The 25,641-nt window shown below is 53.1% G+C and overlaps 2 protein-coding genes across 4 annotated transcripts in view; one reads left to right on the top strand and one right to left on the bottom strand.

Annotated features, from left to right (window-relative positions):
* The first annotated feature begins 1,014 nt into the window (after positions 1-1,014).
* ITGB2 (integrin subunit beta 2) lies at positions 1,015-25,641 on the top strand. The gene is made up of 16 exons (XM_026107440.2): positions 1,015-1,153; positions 13,420-13,486; positions 14,028-14,116; positions 14,673-14,856; positions 16,667-16,837; positions 17,137-17,378; positions 17,826-17,981; positions 18,630-18,725; positions 18,907-18,996; positions 19,386-19,526; positions 20,117-20,301; positions 21,173-21,417; positions 21,982-22,201; positions 22,656-22,861; positions 23,582-23,748; positions 24,380-25,641. The coding sequence occupies exons 2-16, from the start codon at positions 13,423-13,425 to the stop codon at positions 24,443-24,445; spliced, it is 2,322 nt and encodes a 773-aa protein (XP_025963225.1). The 5' UTR covers positions 1,015-1,153; positions 13,420-13,422; the 3' UTR covers positions 24,446-25,641.
* KMO (kynurenine 3-monooxygenase) overlaps positions 1,147-25,641 on the bottom strand; it is a 43,127-nt gene continuing 18,632 nt past the window's right edge. The window contains exons 16-18 of one of the 3 annotated variants that reach the window (XR_010390077.1): positions 7,750-12,173; positions 7,177-7,290; positions 1,147-6,394 (exon numbers count right to left, since the gene is read on the bottom strand). Coding sequence is in view for 1 of the 3 variants with exons in the window: in XM_064515431.1 (XP_064371501.1) it covers positions 12,156-12,173 (18 nt within the window). In the remaining 2 variants the exon portion in view is untranslated. Of the gene's footprint in view, positions 6,395-7,176; positions 12,174-25,641 lie in introns of those variants that run through there. The other 2 variants (XR_010390076.1, XM_064515431.1) reach the window with 2 other exon arrangements.

The following is a 25,641-nucleotide window of genomic DNA, read 5'->3' as shown; positions in this document are numbered from 1 at the left end:
TGAAGCACTTACATGAAACCCCCGGTGACGTTTGCAGACACAGTGACGCCTTGCTCAGCGCAGCCACAGCCGCGCGCACGCGTGGGCTCCTCACCATCACCATCTCCCACCGACTGGGCGACTGCAGCCTGTGGGGCACGAACCACCAGCTGCTGCTCAGCAGGGCTTCATGGTCACCCTGGCACACAGAGAGCCCGGGGACCCCCGTCCCGGCTCAGGACGTTGCAACGCGGGCTGCGGCAAGCCCATCAGACCCAGTTTCCGCTCTGGCCCGAACACCAGCTGACCCCGCCAAGACAAGCCCAGTCACTCAGTGCCTCCCCCTTGGCCAAGTTTCGGAGGGGCCAGCAGCAGCACAAGCCTTCTTGCAAGCCCACCAGGATTCCCCCAACACCGCTGGGAAGGAGCAGGATACGTCCCCCCAACAGCTCTTCTGCTCCCAACAGCATTGCAGGTATGAGGCGCTTAACAACGCTTCCCGTGCTCAGCGTCTCCTGCGGTGCCGATGCACCCAGGCCCGGTGCAGGAATGGGGCAGGAGCTCGCCCAGCCCTTCCCTCGCCGGGCGGAGGTGACACTGCGCCGGGAGCTCACGCTGCACCAGCCAGTGACCAGCACAGCGGCACCCACCGCCCCGCAGGGCACCCGTCCGCGAGGGGAGGTGGCTGCAGCGAAGAGGGCTCTCCCCGGCACCGCGCGCGGTCCGGGAGGAGGTTAACACCCAGCCCCGCAGGGCAGGAGGTTCTGCGGTCGCTGCACAGTGGGTTCACCCCCCACCAGCCCCAACCGCAGTCCCGATGGCCCTAACTGGTGAGGGCGAGACCAAATACTCCAGAGCAGGTTGAAGCATCACGGTATCTGCTGGGTGAAAACACCCAGCACTGGAGGGCAGAGAAATGGCTTTGGCTAGAGGTATTTGGGCTGGTGGGGTTTTTCTTTCTTTTTGGCCCGCCCACAGCCACTGCTCTGACTTCCTCCTTTCTACCACCAGCCGACTGTACAGCAGAAATAGGAAGAAAAGATCAGAGCGCCTCGCAGAGCTCCTGATGACCGACCACTTTTTCCAGCCAAGCAGGAGGAACTCGAGAGCTAGCTGAGACCGACTTTTACCACAGCCCTGAAACGAAGGAGCCCGGGAGACAACTTGATGCAAGGTGAATATAATAAATATTCCTTCTTTTCAGGAAGAGGCAGCCGGGGGGCAAGGAAGTCTGCATGCTTATGGTGTTTCCAATGAATTTCTTTTATACTGTTTGATCTAATCTCTCGAGAAGTGGACACTTGAGTCCTTAGATGTTTATTGGAGGTCAGTGCATTGCCACAGTGCTCCTTCCTTACTCTTTCAAAGTGATGGTTGATCTAGCACAGTCTTTGCGAAGACAGGCTTGACTGATCTGTAGTTTTTTTGCTTTTGGGGGTAGAAGTAAGCCTGGAACTGCAGATTGTTACTGAAGTGCAGGGTGTCCAACCCAACAGAGCACCTTCATCACCCTCCTGTAGGCCTGGAAACCAGAATAGAGAGGGTACAACTCGCTGCTGCGCTGACCTGAGGTGCCCCATCGCATCCCTCGGCACAGGTGGAAATGGCTGCCGAGGAGGCTCATAGAGCAGCATGGGGCAGACGCAGCCGCCGCGGCGAGCACGGCCGAAGGAGAGGGCTGGGACGAGGGGTGGACGGGAGAGCCAGCAGCACAGAAGCGGCGGGCTGGCATCAGCCGCCCACGTAGGAACTGGCGACAGAGCAGGCTGCGAGGGCTGACCTGGCTTTAGAGCAGACCCACTTCTGCCCCCGGCGAGGATGAAAGGAGGATTCGCCCCAAGCTTGGGAAATCTCCTTTTAGGGCATATGCGGGCCACAGTTGCTGTCTCCGTGTCTTGGTGGGGTCCTGCATGTCGGAGGACAAACAGACAGCGTTTCTCCCTTCTGGGCTGACTCTGACGCTAGCGTACAGATACATGCAAAGCAACTGCAGGATGTAACAGCTCATATGGGAACAAGGAACTAACCCTTGAATCGGGGCGCGGCGTGAGTGCCGCGAGGGTCCAGCTGCTGGGAAGTTCAGCTTCGGTCTCACCTCCGACACGCGATCACGTTGGTGTGCGCGAGTGCACACGCGGGACCTTCCCCGACGTCCTACGCGCCATGCGGGTGCGGGGCAGAACCCAGCCCCGAACCCCTGAGAGCCCAGATCCTTCCTCTGTCACAGCTCGTACCTGGGAACGAGCCCGGCTTTGCCATAAGAAGGGGTCAGTGGCAGTGCCACTGGGACCCCTGCCTGCCACCAGATTCACATTGCGTCGGGACTTGCTAAATTAGGGTACCTTTGCCTACGCGAGCCCTGGAAGAAGAGCTAGAGGAGGGGACGAGCCCCTTGCTCTTCTCCCCCTTCACCTGACACCAAATTATATGCTGATACTGACTGAAAATCCAGAGCAGGAAGGGGCAAGGCCTCCTGTCCTGGGGACACTCGTGTCCTGGGCAGGCAGGCTGTCCCCTCGCAGAGGCTGGGAAGATGACAGACCACTGCAGGCAAACTAACCCTGGGCGAGAGCAAGTGCTTTGCAAAGTCTCTTTTACATAGGCAAAAGTTTGCTGTCTAACGCAGCAAAGAAGAAATTTAGGGTACATGAAATATAGCCCAAGTGTAATGGAAAGGCTGGAGAGAACAGTTATTCTTAATTTCAGCCTCAGGCTGTTTAAGACCACACTGACCTCTGGCTCTGATGCATTTGAAAATGCCACAGACCCAACTCCCAGCCTCTCAGGCAGATGAAAAGCAAACGTGTGAACGTTCACAGAGGTATCTCACCCTACAGCTCATGCAGGCGCATATGACTTCTAAAAAGTGTGCGAAAGCTGTAAGTGTTGTATTGCTCTGCCATGGTTGTCACATCCTGCTTTGCTCAGTGGTTTTGCACTTTGCCTGTGCCCTCCATCCCATTGCTATTTCTATTGCAAATGATTTCAGGGTGTGCAAGAGCGTGGTACAGAATGACTTATTTTCTCAGAGAAACAAATAACTCAATTCACTGTCCAAAAGGCTGGAGGGGACAGTGGTGACACCTCCTGTCACCTCCATACAACACGACACTGAGACCCGTAGCCAGCGATTCCCGCATGACCCGCTGGGCTAGGATCGCGCCGCAGCGAAGGTTGCTCAGGACGAGTGTCCTGGGCTGGATGTCGAGCTCTCACGGCACTTGCAGTGCAGCGGTTGGGGCTGATGTCCAGGCAGGAGGCTCGGTCATGCGTGTCCACGCGGTTAGGGACGAGCAGCCCGGCTTGTGGTGCCATCGCTGAAAGGGGCGGGTGGTGCCTGCTGGGAGGAGGCTGCAAGGCTCACATCATTGGAAAAGCAGCTGGAGACGCGAGAAACGGGCACCACTGCTCCCAAATGTCTGGAAAGCCCCAGGGCCTGGAGGCTTGCGAAGTGCACCGGAGAGCATTCATCCCACGGTCTGTTCCCCTAAACGCCCTGCAGCTGCTGGAAGGAAAACGCTCCCCACACAAACACATCTTGAGAGCAAGCAGCTTTTCACTGCCGGCGGTTTGGCGAGGGATCCTGAGCAGTCATCGCCCTGCTTTTCTAACCTGCGCCTGGACCAGAGGTTGCGGTGGGAGCGTAGGAAGTGGCAGATGCAGCTTGGAGGATCTCTGTGACTCTAGGATACTTGTCCACATTGCGACCATTTGTACTTACAAGAAGAGAACAGGACTCAGCAAGGCAGATTTAGGTAAATACATCCCTGGTTAATCTGTAACAAGTGCCACAGGACATCAGGAGCAGTGACAACAGGAGACTGGGATCAGCGCTCCAGGCAGACCCTGCAAGGCCCCATATAGGGAGGTACAAACATAGACTTTTGTATGCATACATATGTATGCATAAACCCATATATACACATTGTGTCATATTCTGTAAGGTCTGGCATATCGGTGCCTCAGGCAGAGGGAAAGCCTGTGCGTGGCTGCTGCCTTCATGGAAATTACCAGAACTGCACAACTAAGCAGAAGAAGAAATGGCAGCAGGTGAAGTAACATCCACTTTCCCTTCCCCGCTATACACCACGCAGCTTCGTTATATCCAGCACACAGAAGCTGGGGCCACCCAGAATGAAAGAAAAGCAGCACAGTTGCTGCTTGCGATGCCCAGCGTCTCCGTCACAGCAGGACGGCTGTAGGGTGGCACAGTGCCAGGGACGTATGGAAACGTTGGAGCACTGAGGAAGCATCCCAAGAGCATCAAGGCATCGGTGGTTGCACCTAGCAGCACCTCACCATTGCAAACAGACGACACAAGCACTCAAAGAGGCTTATTCAGATACTAGGCATGAGACTGCAGCCTTCCACTTTGCAAGAAAACATCGATATTTAGCAACGCAGCAAAGGAGAGTTGTGGCTAAAAGACTGCAAGACCCACCTCCATTTTTGAATGCTTGTCTATTATTTATAGCAGTGAAATTGCTGCAAGCCTCAACATTTCCCCTTCAACCCTATTTATAAAGCCTGACTCGTTTCGCCGTGCTGTGCAGCACCCGCTGGAAAGAAACCTGCCCTGACCTATTGCATCCGCCTGACCCCAGGGGCTCAGAGACATCCCAGTGCGTTGCAAGATGCCTCGCGCCTCCACTCTGCCCTCGGCTCCGCTGAGCCCAGCGCCCCTGTAAACGCTGGGATGCACAAGGTTTGCTCCCTACCTGCAGCCTCTGCGAGCCTGCGAGACAACAGCACCCAGCCTTTCCCTGTGTGCTTCCTCCGAGGTCGCCTTCGGATTTTCTGGCTTGCAAACCCTTTAGGAGCATCTTTCCATGACCAAGCCATGCCACACTTACCAAACAGGGCGAGCAAGAGAAGCTCCGTAAACATAACACCCTTCAGCTCTCTGGTGGCTTCTCCAAAGGGCTCCCTGCGAAGCGGCACCCCAGTCCCGGGCGTCTGTCACACAGGGTGCCTGGAGCCACCCAAGGCATGGCGAGGAGCTCGCAGCCCAGCAGTCAACAGTTTATACATAGGACCCCGGGCCTGGGGTGCAGCCTCTTCACCCCGCCGCCACCTCGTAGCCCTGGCTGGGTGAACTGTGCCTCAGAGCTCCCTTTCCCTTCGCAGCCAGCGAGGCAGCCGCATCTGAGAGGTGGCCGATTTCAGGGAACATGGAAACAATTGCGCATACACCTCCGTACAGCTTCAGGCTACAGCCTTCCATGACTTCTTGATATGTGATGGTTCAGGTGCAGGTGTTTTAAGGATGCTGCTTCTCCTCCTAGCCTCTAACACCCAGCTTTGCCCCCGCTACAGCACCCTTTTGGCTGCTTTTGTGCACCTCTGCTCCATCATCTCGTTTCTCCCTGGTCTCCTATGCTGCTTGTCCCCCTCTTGCTTTCAATGGCCGTGGAGACCACAGTGCTTTCCAGCCTCTCGTTCCCTGCCAAGGTGACTTGTGATCATCACCACCAGGACTGCAGGGTCCCCTGAGCTCTCTGCTGCTTTCCTACCTCATCTTCAGGTCCGGTTTCCCCTGCACCCCTCCTGGCACAGGGAGGCCCCTTCGTCTGCCCCCCGCCACTCAGCAGGGCTGCTCTCTGGCTCAGCATCTGTGTCCCACTCTGGCACGTGGCTCTGGGTCTGCGGCTGACCTGCCCCGGGAGCTGGCACCAGGGCAGGAGGGTGGACTATTTACAGTCTCCCTGCTTTGAGGGTTGAACTAGCGTGCTTGCCCTCCAACACCTCCTGCTAGGAAGAAGCCTTGTCTTATTTTACATTTAAAAAAAAAAACAAAAAAAAACACGGGCAGACCACATCTGGGGAAGAGGGTTTCCATGAAAGGGAACAGAGCGGAGACCAAGCTGGGGCACCACAAGCAGGGAACAGCAGGCCACAGCCCTGCAGCCCCCAGACCTGGCGCCCAGGTACCTTCCCCGCTCACCACGGGCAGGCTCTGCTGGTCGGCAAACGCCCCACGGCTTTGTCAGCCGCAGCCAAATACCCTCCCGGCTCCAGCACCGTGTGAGGACACGCAAAGGGAGAGGCTGCCAAGGAATTAGGGAAAAGCTGCCAGTAGCAGCTGAGGGGCCACGGCTGGCCAGTGCAGTACAGGCACAGGACTGAGCGAAGGAGAGATTGCAAAGGGGGTCGGAGTAAACTCTGCTGGGGCCAGGCTGAGTCTGAACTGCTAATGCAGGTAATCAAACAGAAAACCTGTTTTACCCTTCTCTGACCGCTGTAAGGAGGTAGACAAAAGCAGAAGCCCAATTTGTTCCGTTTGAAAGTCACCCTGAATCACACATACACACATCTACCCACATAACAGTGAATAATTTCCCTTCACAGGAGAAGAAAAAGAAGTGGTAAGCTTTCTTCCGTTGTTCTCTCCTAGTATCAGGGTGTGCTTACATTCCTGCATGGAGAAAAGAAACCACGTTTAGGACTTAGGATTAGCCTCCGAGTCCAACCCACAAAACGAACCCTACGGTAGAGAACTCAATTGCAGCCACAGCTGAGCATGTGTCAAGGTTCCCATTTTACTTGTGGGGTCTGGGAGGTTTTTTAGTCCAGTTGTAACTGAATATTTGTTCTCTTTAATGATATGAACCTATAACCATGAACCTATAGCCTGCAGCATGGTACATCAAGAGCCAAGCATGAGGTGCTCACAGGGTCTCAGCCTGCCTCACCATTGCCCTACGCTTTGGCACTGCAGCAGGAATTAAATACTTGGAAATCTTGGGCACATGGGGCTGGAGGAGCTCATCCAGACTGGATAGTGGTAGTCCCCACAATCCCAGTGAGCAGATTTTTTTTAAATCGCTGCCTATATAAGAAGCTCCAGGCTTCTTTTCCACAACTTGGCAGTCAACATGTGCACAGCTATAGACTGGTCCTCCATCTGAGGGAGAAAGCTGGCATTAGGTGTCCCAGTAAGAAGCAGGAGAGAGATGCAACCACTGTGAATCCTGGCAGGAGATAACTTATACGAACAAAGAACATTTTTCCTGTTACACCTACTCTATCTACCTCTGCAGAGCAGCCAGACCCTGAGGGTTGCAGTCCTGAGCTCACGCAGCTGAATCCTTTCACCCAAAAGGAGGTCTTCAAACTTCCCACATCTTTATAGAGCAGCTTCCAGCTCTATCTCCCTCCCCCAGACGCCCTCCTACGTCCTCCTCGGAAGATAGATACCTTCATCTTGCAGCAGCTCTACTCCCCCAGAGCTAGGCCAGCTTTACACAGAGGCAAAAAACAGCAGGGGAACATGCACAGGCCTTTACTTCACCTTTTAAAATAGTACTTAACCTGTGGAAACAAAGAAAAGAAGCAGCTCAGCAGCAGCAGGCAGCTCTAGGCAATGGTTTGTGGAAGTGATGGAGCCTACTTAGGCACATTTAGTGTGTCAATCATGTGACCGCTACAGGAAACAAGGGAGGGAGAGACTCTACGGGAAGCTTTGCTCTTCCCTCCTCTCAGCACTGGTAGTTCTTACTTGGAGAGAAACCATTTTCCTGGTCCTGAGTCCCTTCTCTTGCTGCTCGCAGGGTTTTGCAGCCATACAGCATCACAACGCTCTCTGCATCCCCAGGCCCAGGGTGCTTCTAATAAGCTGCTGACTGCCAAGTCGTGGAAAATGCCTTTTCCCACTGCATCTCAGTGCATTTGTATCAGAAAAGATCTCTACTAGTAGTATTTACAAAGGTGGGGAGGGTAAATAGCCATTAATACTGCAGGAAAGAGAAAAGAAATAAACATTTGTCTTACCTTGAAAGAAGCAGCTGCGGCTTACTGCAGGCCTGGGAGGGTTTCTCTGGTGGGGGAACTACAGGCGTTAATCAGCAAGTGCTTTTCTAAATTAGCAGAACCACATCAGTTCCACCCAATATTCTTAAAATCCTGGGTGGGGGTGTCTCTGAGCCACTGCTGTTAGTATTTCATACGTTTTGGAAAGTTAAGAAAGAACTAGAGGACTGGGCAACATCAGTGCTGTGCTAGTATGTCAAGAGGAAAATTGATTGCCCTGGAAAACTCCCCGCCAGTGACCCTGAAATTAGTCCAGGAGAAACTCAGGGCAAAGCAGATACAAGGAACACTCAATATCAAATGAAAGCCATAAATACAGTAAACAGAATAATAAATATAGTTGTACAGAAAGCAGGTCTTGCCAAGAAATGTGGCGCTCCTGTTGGAAGATCTTTCAAGTCCGGCTGGGGAAGCTAACCATGCTGAAGAGGAGTATTCAGGGTGCCCAGGCTGCATACACAACGCCGTGCATACTCCCCCTCCATCGCAAATAGCCGGCCTTAAAACATGAGTGATCGAAGTCAGCGCTCAGGGCCATGTAGCCTGGATAGAGGGGGTCCAGCAGGCACCTGCTCTCCACCCTGTTTTAAGAGCTTTCACCCATTTTCTATAAGCTCACACAGTGCTGGCAGAATTTGGAGGTGACACAAATGTGTCCGGCCAGCCAACAACCCCAAGTGCTGATCACTTCTAAAGAATGATGAAGACCATGCTGTGACACAGGCTCAGTTCACACCTTACCATGATGTTTAAAATAGCTAAACACAAGTTCCTCTATTAGGAACAGGCTGCATGTTTCCCATTTGGGGAAATCAGTAACTCAGAGGGGAGCCAAAGACTCGCTGCTCGCACAGCCCAGGCAGGATCCCATGGAGCTGAGTCCACTGTCAGCTCAGTGTGGTCTTCTAACCATCCAGCTCTGCTGTACACACTTCAAGGAGGTTGTTGACACGCTGGAAAAGCATTACAGTGGTTACTGGAAAACATTACAGCAGGAGACTGAGGCTGTTCGACCTTTCAGCTTAAGAAGCTGATGAGGTGGTGATTAGGTTGTGACCTGTAAGGATCTACAGAGGTGAAAGAGTTTTGATCTCTGAGTTTTTTCAGTGATCTGGATGTCATGGCTGAAGCTGGAGCCAGACCCATGCAGACTAGAGGCTGGTGGGACTTTTCAACCGTGAAGATAGACGATGCCCTTAAAAACTTACCAAAGGATGTGATGGATTATGTGAAAGAGCTGGGTCCCCAGAAGGTGTCTCTGAAAGAGGGCTCTCTTTAGCCACGAGAGGCTGGCCACAGCCAGACACAGCAGCGTGAGGTTCTGGGCTGTGTCCGCAGGGGTGGTGGCAGCTGGGCTGTGTCCCCTGGCACTGCTGGGGGACAGGGTGGGCTTCCTATGGCTGCAAATCTTTACATCCAGACCAACTCTGCCATAAGCAACGATGGAAGCCAGCTAGTGCTAGAGGAGACAGGTTTGCTAATGGGCCAGAAGGGTCCTGTCACATCTGCAAGGCCCATAACACAGCTGGGCTTTACTCTGCAAACCTCACTTTGTGAGAGAAAATGACAGCTATGTATCACCTTCCCTCTCCGCAAACCTTTTTACCAGACTCCTCTAGCTCAAAGAGTGCAACTGTTCTTCTTTCTACCCTCAGGAGAAAAACAGACCTTTTTCAAGGAAGATGGTCTACAGTTGACCAGTGTCATTCTTGACCTGCAATATTATTAATGTGTCGGGTATCTTACAGTGGCTGATGAGCTAAAAAAAAATCATTATGCCTCAGAAACAGATCTGAGCAGCCATATATACTGGTTTGGCCTTAATGCCTTTTGAAGGTTTCTCTTGTTTTCTCATTTCCTTTTTATTCAGAGCTGTTAAGTTTGGTAGCTGCTAAGCTCAGCCCTCTGTTTGGCAGAGTCATGGGGCAGGGCAGTCAATGTTTGCAGGGAACCAGGGAGTGTTTATTTGTGGCTCAGGGCAATGTAAGAGCTATTTCAAAACCTATGACCTGTTTTTCTCATGCTGTGTCTAATACTTCTAAAAAGGGCAGTGCTCATTGTTCCTTTATGCTTTTTTATTCCTTTTTCCTCTTTCAACAAATTCCTCTTTTCTTACTTCCCTGTGTGAGTCCATGCCGTAAGGGTGGACACTGCTCTGCCGGGACACAACTCTGCTCCTTGGCTATGCTGGGAGCAAGCCCTTACGAGACACAACAGTGCTAATGACCATGATTTCATCAACACCATCATAAAAACACTGTTCCTTGTGCAGGCTAAGGTGGCCATATGAGGAAAGGTGTGGTCTCATATTAGCCCTAGAGCCCGACCAATGCGGTTTTAAAATCCAACTTGCTCCTGCCTCAGCGAGTTACGAATAGGAGAAACAGACCTCCACCATGTCCTCTGACACGGTCTGGGATGCTGCATTCTGCTTACTTTCCACCTAGCATTTTTGGTGATCCCTGAAAATAATTTAGCCACCTGTATGGATAGCATAAATTTCCAGGAGACGTGTCTCCTAGGGCAAGAAGCGAACAGTGTGAGCATCTAGGACAACTTGCACTAGGAAAATGCTTGTGAAGAACAAGATCTCCATCATGCTTTAAAACACTAGTGTAACAGCAGGAGCGGTGGCTTTAGGATAGCAAGCAGTTGAGGAGTTTGGAGGGGTACTGGGGGACGTGCTGGGAGTCCTTCTGTGCACACTTGTAGGACCTGTGCAATTGCCTCCACAGCTCCCTGGTCAAACCCCCACACCCACAGCATCACGTCCTGGCCCACCACCACCCCCGCAGAGCAGAGCATGATACAGGTCTGATGCCAACACCCTGTCCTTTCTCCTTGCCCTGTGCTCTCGTGCGAGAGCCAGCCTGTTACTAGCCATGCTGGCAAGCTGAACCCTACAAAATGCCGCTAGAGGAAGCCTCTCCCCTTCCCTCCGTTGGCCTTCCCAAGGAGACAAGAGGAGACAGGCATTCCTAGGACACAAATGACCCGTGCCCTGTAGCATACGTGCCACAGCAGCTCTGTACAGACTCAGATGTGCCCGTCCTCCTGGCTCGTGCCCGCTGCAGCAAGCCCTTGGCAGGCCATGGAGAAGACCGTGGCCGGTGGTGGCAGCCCCTGTGGGTATGTCCACCTGCAGTCACCCCCTGTAACTCTTGCCAGGGCGATGTGGCAAGTATTACCCAAGAAAGGCCACTGAACCTCTCTGACAGGAGAGGACCAGGCTCAGAGATGCGTGGAGGCTCCTATGCCCCAGTAAGAAAGAGGAAACTTTCTGGATGGCTATTTTTCTGTTTGCTGGGAACCCGTGCTCCCTTCACGCTTCTTCCCACATTTGTTTTTTAGGGGGGAGTGCCCCTTTTTAGAGGAGGAGAACTGGAGGGAGGGGTGCAAACTGGGTGAAATCTGACCTTGGCAAAACCACAAGGCAAGAAAGTAAGTACTCATGCAAAGTTTCTCAATCTGGATTTGAAACTGCATCATTTCCTTCAGCAAGAAAAGCTCAGCACTTCCCCACCAGCTCTGCCCCCGTTCCCTCCACGGGAAGGAGCCTCCTTCGGAGCTGGCCGGAGCTGGGCCACAGCCAGCCGGGCCCCAATTTTCCTCCCTGGGACCCCCATGGCCCTTCTCCCGCCCTCCCTGCAGCGGGGGAGCGCTGGCAGCACCCGCGGAAGGGCAGCCAGGGGAGTTCCTCTTTCAGGCGGGGAAATGCCGCCCGGTTTGGACGCCCTGTGTCAGACCTTGCGGTGCAGCCCACGTGGTGCGGCAAGCGCTGAGCACAACCTCAGCGCAGGAAGTCACAGCCACCGGGTGGCCCGGAGGCCACTGGCAGGGGGGACGGCTGTGCGGGGTACAACCGCAAAGACACGGCGGTGGCCCTGCTCCCGCTGGGGGAAGCATCGGCGTCGGCACCCGCGCCCAAGGGTCCCTTCTGGTCCTCGGGCAGCTCAGCTGTTGCACGACACCGGCAGCGGGTGCCCAAAGGGAGCGGGGCGCTCACGGCACAGCCGAGCGTGGGAGCGCGGAGAAAACCCCGTGCTCCACCAGCTGCCTCTGCATGCGGATGGGGACATGCACAGTCAGAGCCAGACACGGGCGCGCCGGAGTCGCCCGTATCAACTCCGAAGCACACATTTCCCTTTTAAAATGACAGCGGCTAAGACAGAAATATCGATGAGTTAAGTTAGGGCCTAAATTTACTACAATTTAATACTCACTATAATTTAATACTCACATTCCTTGTAAAAATAATATCCAAGCAATTTCTGCTTACTGTGGAAGCCACCACGTGCGCAAACACAAGGCACCAGCTGAAGTCGCAGGGCTGAATCCAGACGGCACTGAAATGCGTCACCCATCCTTCAGAGCAGCAAGACCTTCTGTAGGGGAAGAAAGAGTATTTCTATCATTTTGGCTTTTTTGACTAGTTCAGCTCATTTAAAGTTAAACCGGGCAATAGCATGAAAGCAGAGTGGGGGTGTATACTGATATACTTTTCTCCATTTACCTAGCATACGTTGCTAGGGAACTAACAGAAATGCTTCTGTTGTTCTGTTGTTCATTTTGATTCCAATTTCCATTCAAAAGTAGCTCGATGCAAAAGCTGAAAAAACTCTCATCTGGTAAAACTGAAACATGTCATTGGACATTTTCCAACATTATATATAATATATAAATATATTATTTAGTAAATAATTATATTATTTATTAAATGATAATTAGTAAAACTATTAATTATTTATTAAATAAATGTATGTATGAGTGTGCATGTATGCATGTATAAAAGGTCTGGATGAAGAGTACGTCAAGTTATGCAGCAGTGTAACTAAATGTACAGATACAGTGTAAGTTCTTGCTTTACTGACTTCCACATTTAGTCCAAAAGCTATATTTAACTGCAGATCAACTTATTTTTGTAGGAGCATGAGTGCTCCCATCCTGAGTCAGCCCACACACCCGTTCAGCCACAGACCCCCTCTCTGCCCAGTAGCAGAGGAGGGAGGAGTGGTGTTTCCCTGATATGCTGCCCTGGCTTCCAGGCATCATCCACTCAGGGGCTTTATGGTCACCAGCAAACAAGAGAGACCTTGGACAAGTAACTAAAGAATACGAACAGGATCTTTTATACAAGTCTTATGTCTTTTATAGAAGTCGTGCCTGGGCAAGGTCATTCAGATGGCATGGAGACCTGCAGGAATAACAAGGGGGACAGGAGTTGCCTCCCAGGACCTGGGAGCTCTTTTGCATGCCCACTGGCATGGACTAGGCTCTCCAAAGTGCTTTGGTGGGGCTTGAGCAAGTGCAGGCTCTTTGCACAAGCTGCAGTGCTGGGTGGTCGCTGTGCTGGTCCTGGTGGGCTGATTCACTTGTGCTCAGCTCCGGGCTGTGGCAGTGTCATAGCCTTGGGAAACTTCCTTGCGGTGGGGTGGCTGGGTTTTTGCAAGCCCAGGAACGGTGCATCCACCTGGCATGAGCACCACCATGGGGAAGACAGACCATCTCAAGACAGTGACTTGAACTTGTGTGAATGGGGAAGATGGTGACGCATTTCAGCCATTTTCTATATCGTTTCGAGGGCTCCCTTCCCTGCAGCTCCAATGTGCTGGGCTGCTTTTTGTCTTGCAGAAAATGCCCCGTGACTGCTACCTCCAGCTGCTGGTGGTGACCTGGGTGCTGCTGCTGTTGACCACAGGTGAGTCCTACCTGGCCTTCCTTGCCACCTTCCCTCCCGGCACATTATGTGGGCAGTAAAACAGTGGCAGAGGGGGAGAAACAGTGTGAACGTGACACTGAATGCCACGCAGGGTCAGCCCTACCCTTCCCAGCATCCCACATGTGGCAGCTCCCAACGGGTAGGACTTAACTGGAGCCAGCCCAGCTGCTCCCAGGGCACAGCCAGCAGGCAAGCAGCCCTGCCTCCAGCTCGCTGGCCCCTCGCACTCTGGGGCTGCTGGCAGGATGAGCACAGCCCACAGCGTGGTGCCAGCACCTGCGTTGCTAGGCTGGAAGGCGGCATTTTGCCCCGCAGATGCCAAGGGACAGCAATGCTGGCGAGGGCTCCGACAGTGCCTGCTGCAAGGGCTTGGGGGGTTATAGGCAGAGTGAGCTCAGGCCAGCAGAACAGCACGGGTGCCTCATGCTGGGTGTCAGAGCACCCTGCGGTTGCCACCGCTGTAGACTGGGTCTCTCTAAGGGTGCCCCAGCAAGCCATCTTTGTTTTCTCTCCATTTCAGCTTTTGCCATGGAGTGCCCCAAGATCAAGGTGGGGACGTGCAAGGACTGCATCCAGTCCGGCCCCGGCTGTGCCTGGTGCAAGAAGCCGGTAGGTCTGCGTATCCTCTCATGCCATCAGCTACCAGCGGAGGTGCTACCCTGCCCGCTCTGCTAGCGGGGCCATGCCCTGTGGTAGAGGGAGGGGACAGCATCCCAGCTTGTGTCCCACTGTCTCGCCCTGGGGCAGAGGAGCTCTGGGGCTGAGCCCTGCTGGTGGCGGTGAGCCAGTCTTTCCCATCTCTCCCATCTTGCCTTAGGTCCAGAGAGAGTGACCCAAGGCTCAGCAAGCGGCAAAGGAAGGAGATCGTGGCCCCTGTGCCCATGCTGCTGCCAGCACCCATGACCATTTGGTAGGCAGCAGGAGCAACTGTCTGTCCTCTGCCGGACACTATTGCATGCTCACCTGCTCTGTAAAAGCAAAATGGTGTTTCATGCCCTACCTGGTAGATGGGGCCAAGAGGGATCTGACAGGCAGGACCCCTTCAACCTTGCTCCATCAATGACTCAGAGCCATAGCAGATGTAGTTTGGGAGCTGGATCATCTCATAACATGTCTGTTTCCCTCCCACTCCTCTGATTTTTCCTGTTGATTTTGCAACACACAGAATTTCACCAAAGCCGGAGAACCAGACTCTATCCGCTGCGACACCATACAGCAGCTGGAGCAGAAGGGATGCCCACCTGATGACATTGAGTTTCCAGTCAACGAAATTAAAGCGACAAAAGCCAGTGCCTTAAGCAACAAGATACAGCTGACTCCCCAAGAGGTGCACCTGAAATTAAGGATAGGTATGGTTTGCCTGGCATCCGTAATGGTCTTTCAGCTCATCCCTCAGTCTTTGCTGGGTAGCAACCGGAGCTGGCCAATAGCTGTTGCATATGTTACTCACGCAGAACTGAAGTGGCTGATATCAGGAGTTCATCAGTGCAGGGGAACTCAGTGACCACTCTCAGGCTGAGAAAAGTTGTGCTGGAACAGACTGAGGAGCGGTCCACCTCGAGACAGTGACTGAACCTGTGTGGATGGGGAAGATCGCCTGACACAAAGTACAGAGGGGAGAGGAGAATGCAGGAAAGGCGGCATGATCGCTCAGGGAAGGCAAGAGCCCCAGGAGAAAGGCATGGGTGAGGAGGTGAAGACAAGTGACAACTGAGAGAGGACAGGGATGGAAAAAAATGTGCTCTTAGCTTCATCTAGAAGGTAGTTTGAGAAGAGTGCAAGAGAGACAGGATTGCAGAGGTCCAAAGCAGAAGTGAGGGGGACACTCCTGGCAGGCCATAGGCACAGTGCAGTTGGAGATAAGGGGGCACAAGCAGAGAGGCAGGTTGTGGTCTTCTGCAGGCTCCAGCGTGGCTCTCCTGTGTGGTGGGAGTGAGTGCGAAAGCACCAGGAGGGAAGAGCTCCCTGCAGATCCCAGCGGGGAATCAGGGATCCTAGGCAAGACAGCTCTGTTACTGCAGTGGGAGGAGGAGAAGGCTGCGGAGGGAGGAAGGCAGGTTTCTTCAGAAGAAATGGGCAGTGTCCTGAGAGCAGAAGCCAAGAGGGCAAACGGGGCTGGGTTACAGGCAGCAGCTGTAGCACCAGAGAGGCAGAAGTGCGGAGCCAGGAAGCTGGCTGAACTGAGGAAGGAGAGGCAGGGTCTGCAGGAGAGGGAGCTGGCCTGGCTGGGGCCACTTGCTGGCAAACTGGAGCTGGGGAGAGGTGGCAGACCGTCTGCTAGGGGAGTCAAGGGAGCAACTGGGTGAAGGCCTGAAATAGAGAGCACTTGGACAGGTGGCAGAAAGGACTAGAGATGGGGCAGCCAAGGTAAGTCAGGTCCCCAGGGAGGCTGAATGACAGGGGCTGGCGGGTGACATGGAGGCAGGCAGGAGTGGAGGCAGCACAGAGGAGGGACGTGTGAGCTGGGTGAGCAGGAGAGCAAACCTGCCTGGGCTGAAGGGTGCTGGTGAGCCAGCCTGCAGCTGATGGGTTCCAGCACAAGCCACGGCCAGTTTGTCCAGACTCGCTCTTTGGGCACCCGAACGCAGTGCCCTGAGGAATAAGCAGCTGGGAGTTAGCCTGGGGGCACAGGGAGCACAGATGGACAGTGGGGGAACCCTGCGTTCTCACTCCCCCTTAACCCAAGCACAGCAGCCTCTGGTCTGCTGCTGGACCTGCTCCGCAGGCCGGAGAGAAATGGCCACGGATGATGACAGTGGGAATTTGCGGGGGGGGGGGGGGGGGAGAGTGAGATAAGAGCCACAGAGAATGTTGATAGGAACAGGAGGGAGAAAAGAGAACAGCACAGGAGAGACGAGCTGTTTGACAGAGGTGATCAGCAGGCAGGGAGTCAAAAAGCCAGACATCCCCAACAAGGCGCAATGCAGGGGAGATAGGAAAACCTTCCTGAGAGAGGGCAGATGAGAAAATGGGCTCCCCCAGCAGCAGGGCTGCCCTCCCATCTGTGCAGGGACACGGCAGCATGCTGCAGGCCATGCTTCATCCTGATTTCCTTCTAAAGACGGGAGGCTCCAAGGAGGGGGGTGAGACGGGGCAAGATGTGAGACACAGCAGAGCATCTGACCCTGGTGTTGGGGCTGTGGTGTCTCTGTCCTGCAGGCCAGCCTGCTACATTTGACGTGAGCTTTCGTCGTGCCATGGGTTACCCCATTGATCTCTACTACCTCATGGACCTCTCCTACTCCATGCTGGACGACCTGGAGAACGTGAAGAAGCTGGGAGGGGAACTGCTCAGAGCACTGGAAACCACCACCTCCTCTCGCCGCATAGGTGAGTGTTTCCTTAGCACGAGGCCCTGGCAAGGCCTCTTTGAACCAGGAGGAGCCACAAGACCAGAGGGGAGCACAGGGGAAGAGCGGGACACAGGCAGTAGGCAGCATAACCTGTCCTCCACCAGGCTGGAGAGTCCACCAGAGCAAGGGATGGGCCATTCGGGAACGGTGCGTGGACAAACACCCAGCTCTCCATGCTGGAGCCAAGAGGTGGCTTGCACTGCCCTGCCCTGCAGGGACACACATGCAGTCTCTGCCCACCTCTCCTCCTAACACTGCTGGTCCCCAACACCCTAGGATTCGGCTCCTTTGTGGACAAGACAGTGCTGCCCTTTGTGAACACACACCCGGAGAAGCTGAAGAACCCCTGTCCGAACAAGGACAAGAACTGCCAGCCTCCCTTTGCCTTCAAGCACATTCTCTCACTGACCGATGATGCCAAAAAGTTTGAGAGCGAAGTGGGGAAGCAGTTCATCTCTGGGAACCTGGATGCCCCGGAGGGGGGGCTGGACGCAATGATGCAGGCTGCAGTGTGTGGGGTGAGTCCTTTCCTTCGTGCCGTGGCCAGGGCTGCCCTGCATCCTTTTCACTGCCAGTATAACTGCTCAACAGACATGGGGGATGCTTAACTGTTTCAAGTCCTGCCCATAAGGAGTTGGCTCTGTCTCTCTCCAGGCCCATTAAATTTTCAGACCTGCAATCCATGTAAAAACCCCAATTCAGCACTAGAGCAGGTTGTAATAGGGGGATACAGAGAAAGTCTCTGAACCCCAGAGCCTCTGTCTCTAATCTGTGACCTGCCTCCTCTGGCCTGTCTGCCTTCAGCTGTGCACGTGGCTGATGTGAGGATTTACTGTGCTTTGGAAAAGGCCACGCATTCGTGTCAGCCACAGATGAAGCCTGAGGCTGTGCCATGCCTGGCTGGCCCCATCACCCCCCCAGCCCTGTTCAGGGACAGGTTTGAGTGCTGTCCGTGCTGCTTTCAGGACTTGATCGGCTGGCGCAACGTGACCCGCTTGCTGGTGTATGCTACCGATGATGGCTTCCACTTCGCTGGCGATGGCAAACTTGGGGCCATCCTCACCCCCAACGATGGCAAGTGCCATTTGGAGAATAACATGTACAAAAAGAGCAATGAGTTTGTAAGTATCCTGGATAAGATGCAAGACCAAAGTGCCACTTCCGCAGGGGCTGCTTGGTGGCTCCACACCCTTTCTTTGTGTTGGCAACTCATCCCATCCCAGTCATGGGCACTGGCCCTGCCTGTCACATCTGCAATAGGAGCCACCAGCCCTCGCAGAGGTCCTGGTAACTGGCCACAGGGCCGTGGATGCAGTGTGGCCTGGGTGTGGAGTTGCTGCATCTCACAGTGTCGGGCTCCCCTGCTGATGCCTCTGTTACTGCTGGGCATCAGGCAATGAATCACGGTTTGGGACCCTCTATCTGGTCTTCCTTAGAGTGACCACATCAGCAAAAGCCTTGAACTGACCTCCTGGGTAATACAAGCAAACCAGAGACATCTGCCTTCAAGAGACAGCTCCTCTGTGTGTTATCCCAGCATCATTCCCATAGACAGCAATGTCACAGAAAAGCCTGATATTGAGACCACAAGGTTTCTATCAGGATAGTTAATCTCAGAAGAGCTGGGCTTGAGACAACCTCCAGGCAGCCTCACTGTGACAGACTATTGACCATGCTGGGACCACAGAGAGGCTACATAACCAAAAATATTCTCTGTTCTGCTGATGAAAGAGTCTGAACTGAAAGCTGTCATCCTTTTCCTCAAACAGGACTACCCATCTGTCGGCCAGCTGGTCCAAAAACTCGCCGAAAATAACATTCAGCCCATTTTTGCCGTCACCAGTAAAATGGTGGATGTTTATAAAGTAAGTAGATTTTGAATGATCCAGGTGCCTCTCATCCTCCCCCAGGAGAACAAAAATGGCTGTGTGTGTCCTCCCACCACTGGCTTCTTGCACTGGGCCAAGCACAATTTGTACTATCTGCTGTGTCCTCCACTGTCACGCATTAGGGGAGACAATTCACGTATTTGCTGTCTGTTGGCAGAAGCTCAGTGAAATGATCCCGAAGTCAGCAGTGGGGGAACTGAACGAAGACTCCAGCAACATCATTGAACTCATCCAAGTGGCCTACAATGTAAGTGTTAGCTAAAGACACACTTTGCCTGTCCGACAGGGATTGGAGCTGTGATAAGTTCCAATCACGTATCCTCATCGTCGCCAGAGCCGATGAGCCTGGGGCTTTGAGAACAGGACACGCTCAGTCCCTCTGCCCACAAGCAAGCAAGAAGTTTCAGCATCTCCAGTCCTGCTGCCTGCCTTCCCAACCCACGAGGAAGCAGCTGAGGCTGCAGCTCGGGGTGCTCCCTGCCACCCATCCCTAGAGCCAGAGGGACAGCAGAGCTTCCCCCACAGGGAAGCACTGACCTGCAGCTCCTGTGTGGCAGGATGAATTGCACTAAACCACATTCCCTTGGTTTAGTCTCTTCTTGGGCTGACAGCACTTTCTCCACCGTTTCCTCACAGAACCTGTCCTCGCGAATCATCCTGGACCACTCCACTCTGTCAGATGTCCTAGATATCAAATATGACTCCATATGCAATAAAGACAAGACAGTCTTTGATGAAGCAAGAGGACAGTGTGACAACGTTAAGATAAATGATGAGGTATGTTTCCTAGAGCAATGCTGGCATGTTCTCTTTTTAATGGCAGAAAGAAATCCAGTCTGTTGCTCCAGACTTTTTATTCATGTGAATTTAAGGCCAAGAGTGCCCAAAATGCTGCATTCCAGTATTTCCAAATCTACTAATCTTTAGACATTTTGCTGTAGTGCTGGCCCTAAACAAGGCATGAAAGGGCACCAGAAGCAGACCTATGGAGCAGGGTACCCCTCCGGGGGTAGAAGGGTAGCGCTGTGACTCGGGGCAGTCTGACTGGGCTGGCCAAAGCAGCCAGTGGCACATGCCCAGACTGGGACTGCCCACACTTCCTGGGGGGAATGTCCTGCCTGTGAGGAGCTGCTGGGGTCAAATGCAAAGAGGGTGGCCCTCCACAGCCTGTGCTCCTGTAAAATGCCACTGCCAGTCCTTTGAGGTGAGATGTTTTGGGAAGTGGTTTTCCCAGAGCCAGAGGACAGTGGGATCATCCAGTACTCTGGTGTGCACTGGACATGTGTGTTGATACCACCTCTCTGATTACTGACGCTACCTGCTGACCTTCGGTGCTTCCCTTTCCTTTTTTACCCTGCATCTTCTAGGTCACCTTCAAAGTCAAGATCACAGCAAAGGAGTGCATCAAAAGCCAGTCCTTCACCATCCGACCATTGGGCTTCACAGACACACTTACTGTTCACCTGGACAGCAACTGTAACTGCAGCTGCCGCGAACAGCGTGACCCGAAAGACTGCAGTGGGAAAGGCAGTATTGTTTGTGGGATTTGCAGGTAAACTCTGTGTCCTGACAATGCTCTTTCAAATGCTGCCAGAGTTGGGGAAGTGCTGAGGGAGGGTAGATGCGCCAAGCCAAGGGCAGCTGTGTGCTGTGCTTGGTGTCTCCAAGCACATTTGTGCCTGGAGAACATGAGGCCTGGCGAGGGCCCAGCAGAGATGTTTACACTAGACGGTCAGTCACAGCTCAGGTTTGAAGTTTTTCACCAATTTTCTTGTTGAGAGTAGCAGCTTAATCTCCTGGTGACAAGGCACATTATGAGCTATCACCCTTGGTGGAGTTTCTGCTGCTTTCCTAAGGGCATCCATACATCAAGCAGCAGCAGCTTCCTGTAGAAATCTCCATAAAAACCTCATTTCTGGCCTGCAGTTCATGCAGGTTCTTAAACAAAGATAATTATCACTTCACCCTCACAGACTGAGAGAGGAAAAGACTGGGTTTCCTCAGGAAACACTCAGATCTCCTGGCAAGTGTTTGGAAATTATAAATATAATAATAATTTCCGGGCAAGTATTTGGCATTGTACGAATAACCAGCCTAGACAGCAATGTTTCTGAGGTTTCCTACTGGTTAAGCACTCTGCTCAAACTCAGTTAGCACAACCACATGCTGGTGCAGATGCCTGGTGACTCATTTGTTTTCAGTGGGGCTGTCCCAGATTTGCTCTGCCTTAGCCAAGATCCTAAGCTTAGCCCTGTGTGTATGTACCTGGGCAGAGTATAAGGGCACGCTTACAAATCCAGGGCTCACAGGGCAGCATTACTGGCCAGGCTGGTGATCAGAGAACTTGGAACAGCAGGTTTACTCCTGGCTCTGGCATTTCGTGCAGCCACTGACCCAGACTCCCTTTTCTCCTTTTATGGCAGCTGCAATTCAGGTTATATTGGGAAGAACTGCGAGTGTGATACCAAAGGAAAGACCAGCAAGGAGCTGGAAGGCAGCTGCCGAAAGGACAACACCTCCGTCATCTGCTCAGGGCTGGGGGACTGTGTGTGCGGGCAGTGCATCTGCCACACCAGCGATGTGCCTGGCAAGCAGATCTATGGCACCTTCTGTGAATGTGACAACATGAACTGCGAGTTTCACAATGGTTCCCTGTGTGGTGGCAAAGGTGAGAGCCCTAGGCCCAAGACAGTAGTTCATGCCAAGCAAGGATGTGGTATGATCTGGCAGAGCCTGACCAGCTCCTAGCTTTTTTATCTACCTCCCCCATCCTCAGTTCACCAGAGAAGACACCTCTGAAGGACACCCGTGCCTCTGTCTCTGTCCCTATATATGATTTTGAAGGACCAAGCAGTGCCCTGTGCCAAATGCAGAAAGATGGCAGGGAGGAAGGGAGAGGCACAAGATCTGGCAGAGCAGCTCCCTGCAAACTGGTTCTCTACAGGCACCTGCAGGATCTGGTTTGAGAGGTCTCCTGGCTCTCCTATGGATCAGATCATCTGAGTCCTGCAGAGCAGCACTGGAGACCATGCCATACTGTAATGAACTTCTCTTGTAGGGGAACAGATGAGGCCTTAAGTTGCTGAGACTGGCAAGAGTCCAGCCAGTCATGACTGCCAGGCAGGACACTGGTCTTCAGCTAGGTGAATGGTTATAGCTCCAGGTGTGCCCCAGCTGTGAGGTTTGGCAAAGAGCTAGAAACCAGTTCTGAAAGTTTCCTCTCCCCCCACAGAGCGAGGGTACTGTGACTGCGGCGAGTGCAAATGCACATCTGAATACCAGGGTAGCGCGTGCCAGTGCAAGAAGTCAACAGATGGCTGCTTGAACATTCGCAGGAACGAGTGCAGCAACCGCGGGAAATGCCACTGCAACCGGTGCCAATGCAGGGGGGGCTACCAGCCCCCTCTGTGTGAAGAGTGCCCCGGCTGTCCATCGCCCTGTGGCAGATATGTGTGAGTGATGCGCACAGAGCCAGCAAGGGTGGGGGTCTGCAAGGGCACAGGATCCTGCGCGTTCCTCCCTGCCCTGGGCTGGGACAGGCAAGTCAGCATCTTGGCTGACATTACTGCTGTACATCTTCCCTTCTGAAGGAGATGGTTGGTTCTATATTGATAAGTTTGGTGCTGTTGATGGCCAGCTGGTCCCTGAACGGTTGTATGGGGAAAGAGAAGCTGGCTGCACCACTCTCAGCCCACACACTTTGAGTCCCTCAGCGCTCCTCAGGGAGAGCCTGGATCCATGGTTTCCCCTTTAGGTAGCCTACCGTTGGGGCCACTCGGCTGTCCTGCTGGCTGTCATGCCTCCCCGCATGGGAGGCGTGAGCAGTGTGCCTGGGCACTCATGCAGTGACCACTCCTGGGACTCCTGTCACTTCAGAGAAAAGCCATGCCTGTACGTGTTTTCCAGTTCCTGTGTGGAGTGCAAGGCCTTCTTCAGCGGGCCATTTGAAAAGAACTGCTCTGCAGCCTGCCAAAACATCAATATTTCTGAAAAGCCACAAGCAGGAAGCAGGCAGTGCAGAGAGAAGGACTCCCAGAACTGCTGGATCACCTTCCGCATGTTCCAGGAGGATGGGGAGGAGATATACACTGTGAATGTTGATCCTACGAAAGGTAGTCACATCCTGCTCTTCATCCCCTTCTGCAGGCAGGTAAACAGAGGAGCCTGCTCTTGCCAGGGCCAGCTTCCCAAAGGCGTGATCTGCACTTGAGAGCAGGTTACAGGCACATCAAGGGGTGTATTTGCCACAGACAAAACGGAAAAGCCAGTGCATGTTCCTTTTCCTTGCATGCATCGCCTCTTCCTTGTCCCACTTCCACCCATCCAAACACAGCCCTGCACATGCAAGCAGTCAGGAAACCCACTAGATGGATGACTGCCAGGGCAGCGCAGAGGCCTGATTCATTCCTACCCCTCAAGCCAGGTTCTCAGATCTCCTCCTTTCCTCCTCACCAGTGCAGTTCCCTCTGCTCACATGCTGCTGTGTCTTCTCAAGCTACAAGCTTATGCCACTTCCTTAAAGCATTAAAGGCAAAACATTGATTCTCTGAACTAAAGAGCTAAATCTGGACTCAGCTGGGCTGCAAAGCCACGACTGTGTCCAGGGCTTTGCTGCTCTATCTCCTACAGCTTTGCACTCCCAGACCATATTCCCTTTCTGCTGCTGCTGACTGCAAAGATCTGAGAGCCCAGGTCTGGTTATGTGCTGCTGAGCGCAGTCAGCACCTACCTGTGTCCTTCATGCAGCACAGAGCTGTGAGCAGCAGTGCTGCAGGGAGTGGAGCTGACCTTGCAGGAGGCTGCAGTGAGATGCTGCTATGTTTCTTCCACAGAGTGCCCGGAGCCCCCCAACATTGCCCTGATTGTGGGTGGCACCATCGCCGGCGTGGCCCTCATCGGTCTGGTGCTCCTGCTAATCTGGCGGCTCTTGACGGAGCTGTTTGACCGCCGGGAGTACCGCAGGTTCGAGAAGGAGAAGTCCAAGGCCAAGTGGAATGACGTAAGAGACCTCTTTTCTGGCGACGGGGTAGAATTCACAACAAAGACTCTCTCCCTGCTTGTGGAGTTGCTCCCCTGCTCTCCCTGCCTTCACTTGAGCTGGGTCCAGTTAGGTGCAGCCCAGCACCCTGCCGACCAGGGCATGACATGTCACTGACATGAGGACACGTGACATGGGTATGCCCTGGTGAGCTCACCTCAGTGCCCTGCCATAGCAGGGCAGCTGGAGAAAATAGAGAAATCTGCTAGAGAAACCAGAGAAAACCCTGTGGGCAGGGAAGTCACCACACTAGGAATGTGTGATGCTGTCATCTGGGCTGAAAGGAGGAGCCAGGAGGTCAGAACCAAAGGGAACATCCTCTCCGAAGGCAGCCACTGCCTGACAACACACAGAGCTTTGCTGACCTGAGTCTCTGCTGCCACCCGGGGTTCGGGGGCTGCTTGGACCTTGCAGAGAGCTAGAGCTGCCTGTGGGCTCTTCTGCCAACAGTGTCTGTGCCATTTGAAGGAGGGTGGGGGGCAGCCACCTCTGTAACGCTCGCTTGGACAGCCAGCCAGACCAAGGCTGTGAATGCAGAAATCCAATACTGCCTCACAAGGTGTGCCTCTGATCTCTCTCTTTCCCTCTCCAGGCCGATAACCCTCTGTTCAAAAGTGCCACCACCACAGTCGTGAACCCCAGATTCAATGGAGAATGAAATGGAGCAGCACCGGACAGCACTAGGATGCACCATCAAATAAGGAAATGCCAAGCTAAGGAAATGTCAAACTAAGGCTTCCACCTCTTATTCTTTATACTGTTGGTTTGTTCCCTTCTTCCAAGAGGTATCAAGTAAAAGTCAGGCTTTGGCTAAGGGATCACTCTGTGCCTATCTCCTTGCACAGCTCATACCGGTTTTATTAGCAGAGCTGGGAGAAGGGAACAGCACGAGCTTTGCTGTGGATGGGACTACAGAGTAGGATTTTGCCAATGGGCACAGGCAACTGCTCCTGTGTCAGTCACCATCTGTCTCAACTCGTGATGCTGATTTTGCTTTGTGACAGGACCTTCTGACACCGAGCCCCCAAATCAGCTTAATGTACAGAGTGCTTCCAGCTTTGATTTGGAGCTGGGATTTCAAAAATGCCACTTCCCTTCTGTTCTAACAGGCTCTGCTCCAAGGCTACTTTGTGCCCAGTCTTTCCCTATTGTGTTGCTCTCTGCCGTGTTGTGTTTGCAGTTCATTTCTAAAGCACTCACTGCTAAATTGATGTGGAGGGTCCCCCAAGCTAGCAACCTGCTCTGGCAAAGGCACCAGAGGTTACAGTGAACTGATGGGCAACAAGGGCTCGTGAGTACCTGTGCCTGGAGATGAAGAGAAGCCAGGGAACATGCACTGAATCTTTTTTCCAAATCATCAGCTGCTCCCCAGTGTTGCTCCACTCTCAGACCTACCTCAGGGTCCTCTATGTTTGTAGTTGGGTTCCTGCAAGCTTTGCTTACCTCCACGAGGCCTTGAGCCCTCTGCATGACAGGGTGGCAAAGAAGCAACTAGTTGAACTGTGAAACATTAGCAGCCAGAGGAACAAAGAACTTCAAACATATTGCTTGGCCATAGCTTCTTCCTCCCCCAGGGCTAGATCTCCTCCTTTCTCTGCAGCTCATCAGACACACAGAGGTCCAGGCATACAAAACAACCAGCAGTACCAGAAAGCATCTCCAGCTCAGCGCTATTTCAAACAGTGCACAACAGTTAATTTTTTTTTATGTTGTGGGGTCATTCCTGTGAAATATCTGTACAATATTGCTTTATGTTTGGGAATAATTTGCCTGTAGCTGTATTTGTATTATGTAACACCTCCGTTTGCTCTACAAATACATTTAAAGTTAATAAAAATTAATATATAAAGTAAA

This window comes from Dromaius novaehollandiae, chromosome 7 (assembly GCF_036370855.1).
Source record: "Dromaius novaehollandiae isolate bDroNov1 chromosome 7, bDroNov1.hap1, whole genome shotgun sequence".
NCBI classification, from domain to species: domain Eukaryota; kingdom Metazoa; phylum Chordata; class Aves; order Casuariiformes; family Dromaiidae; genus Dromaius; species Dromaius novaehollandiae.
The sequence above is the reverse complement of the archived record's forward strand: the minus strand, read 5'-3'. Positions and strand labels throughout refer to the sequence as shown.

What these genes read in the sequence shown, in the direction of transcription:
- ITGB2 (XM_026107440.2), top strand. Translation starts at nt 13,423, where the DNA reads ATGCCCCGTGACTGCTACCTCCAGCTGCTGGTGGTGACCTGGGTGCTG. An exon ending in TGCAGGCTGCAGTGTGTGGG is followed by an intron (nt 17,379 to 17,825) that starts GTGAGTCCTTTC and finishes TGCTGCTTTCAG; the next exon opens with GACTTGATCGGCTGGCGCAA. An exon ending in GAATGTTGATCCTACGAAAG is followed by an intron (nt 22,862 to 23,581) that starts GTAGTCACATCC and finishes TTTCTTCCACAG; the next exon opens with AGTGCCCGGAGCCCCCCAAC.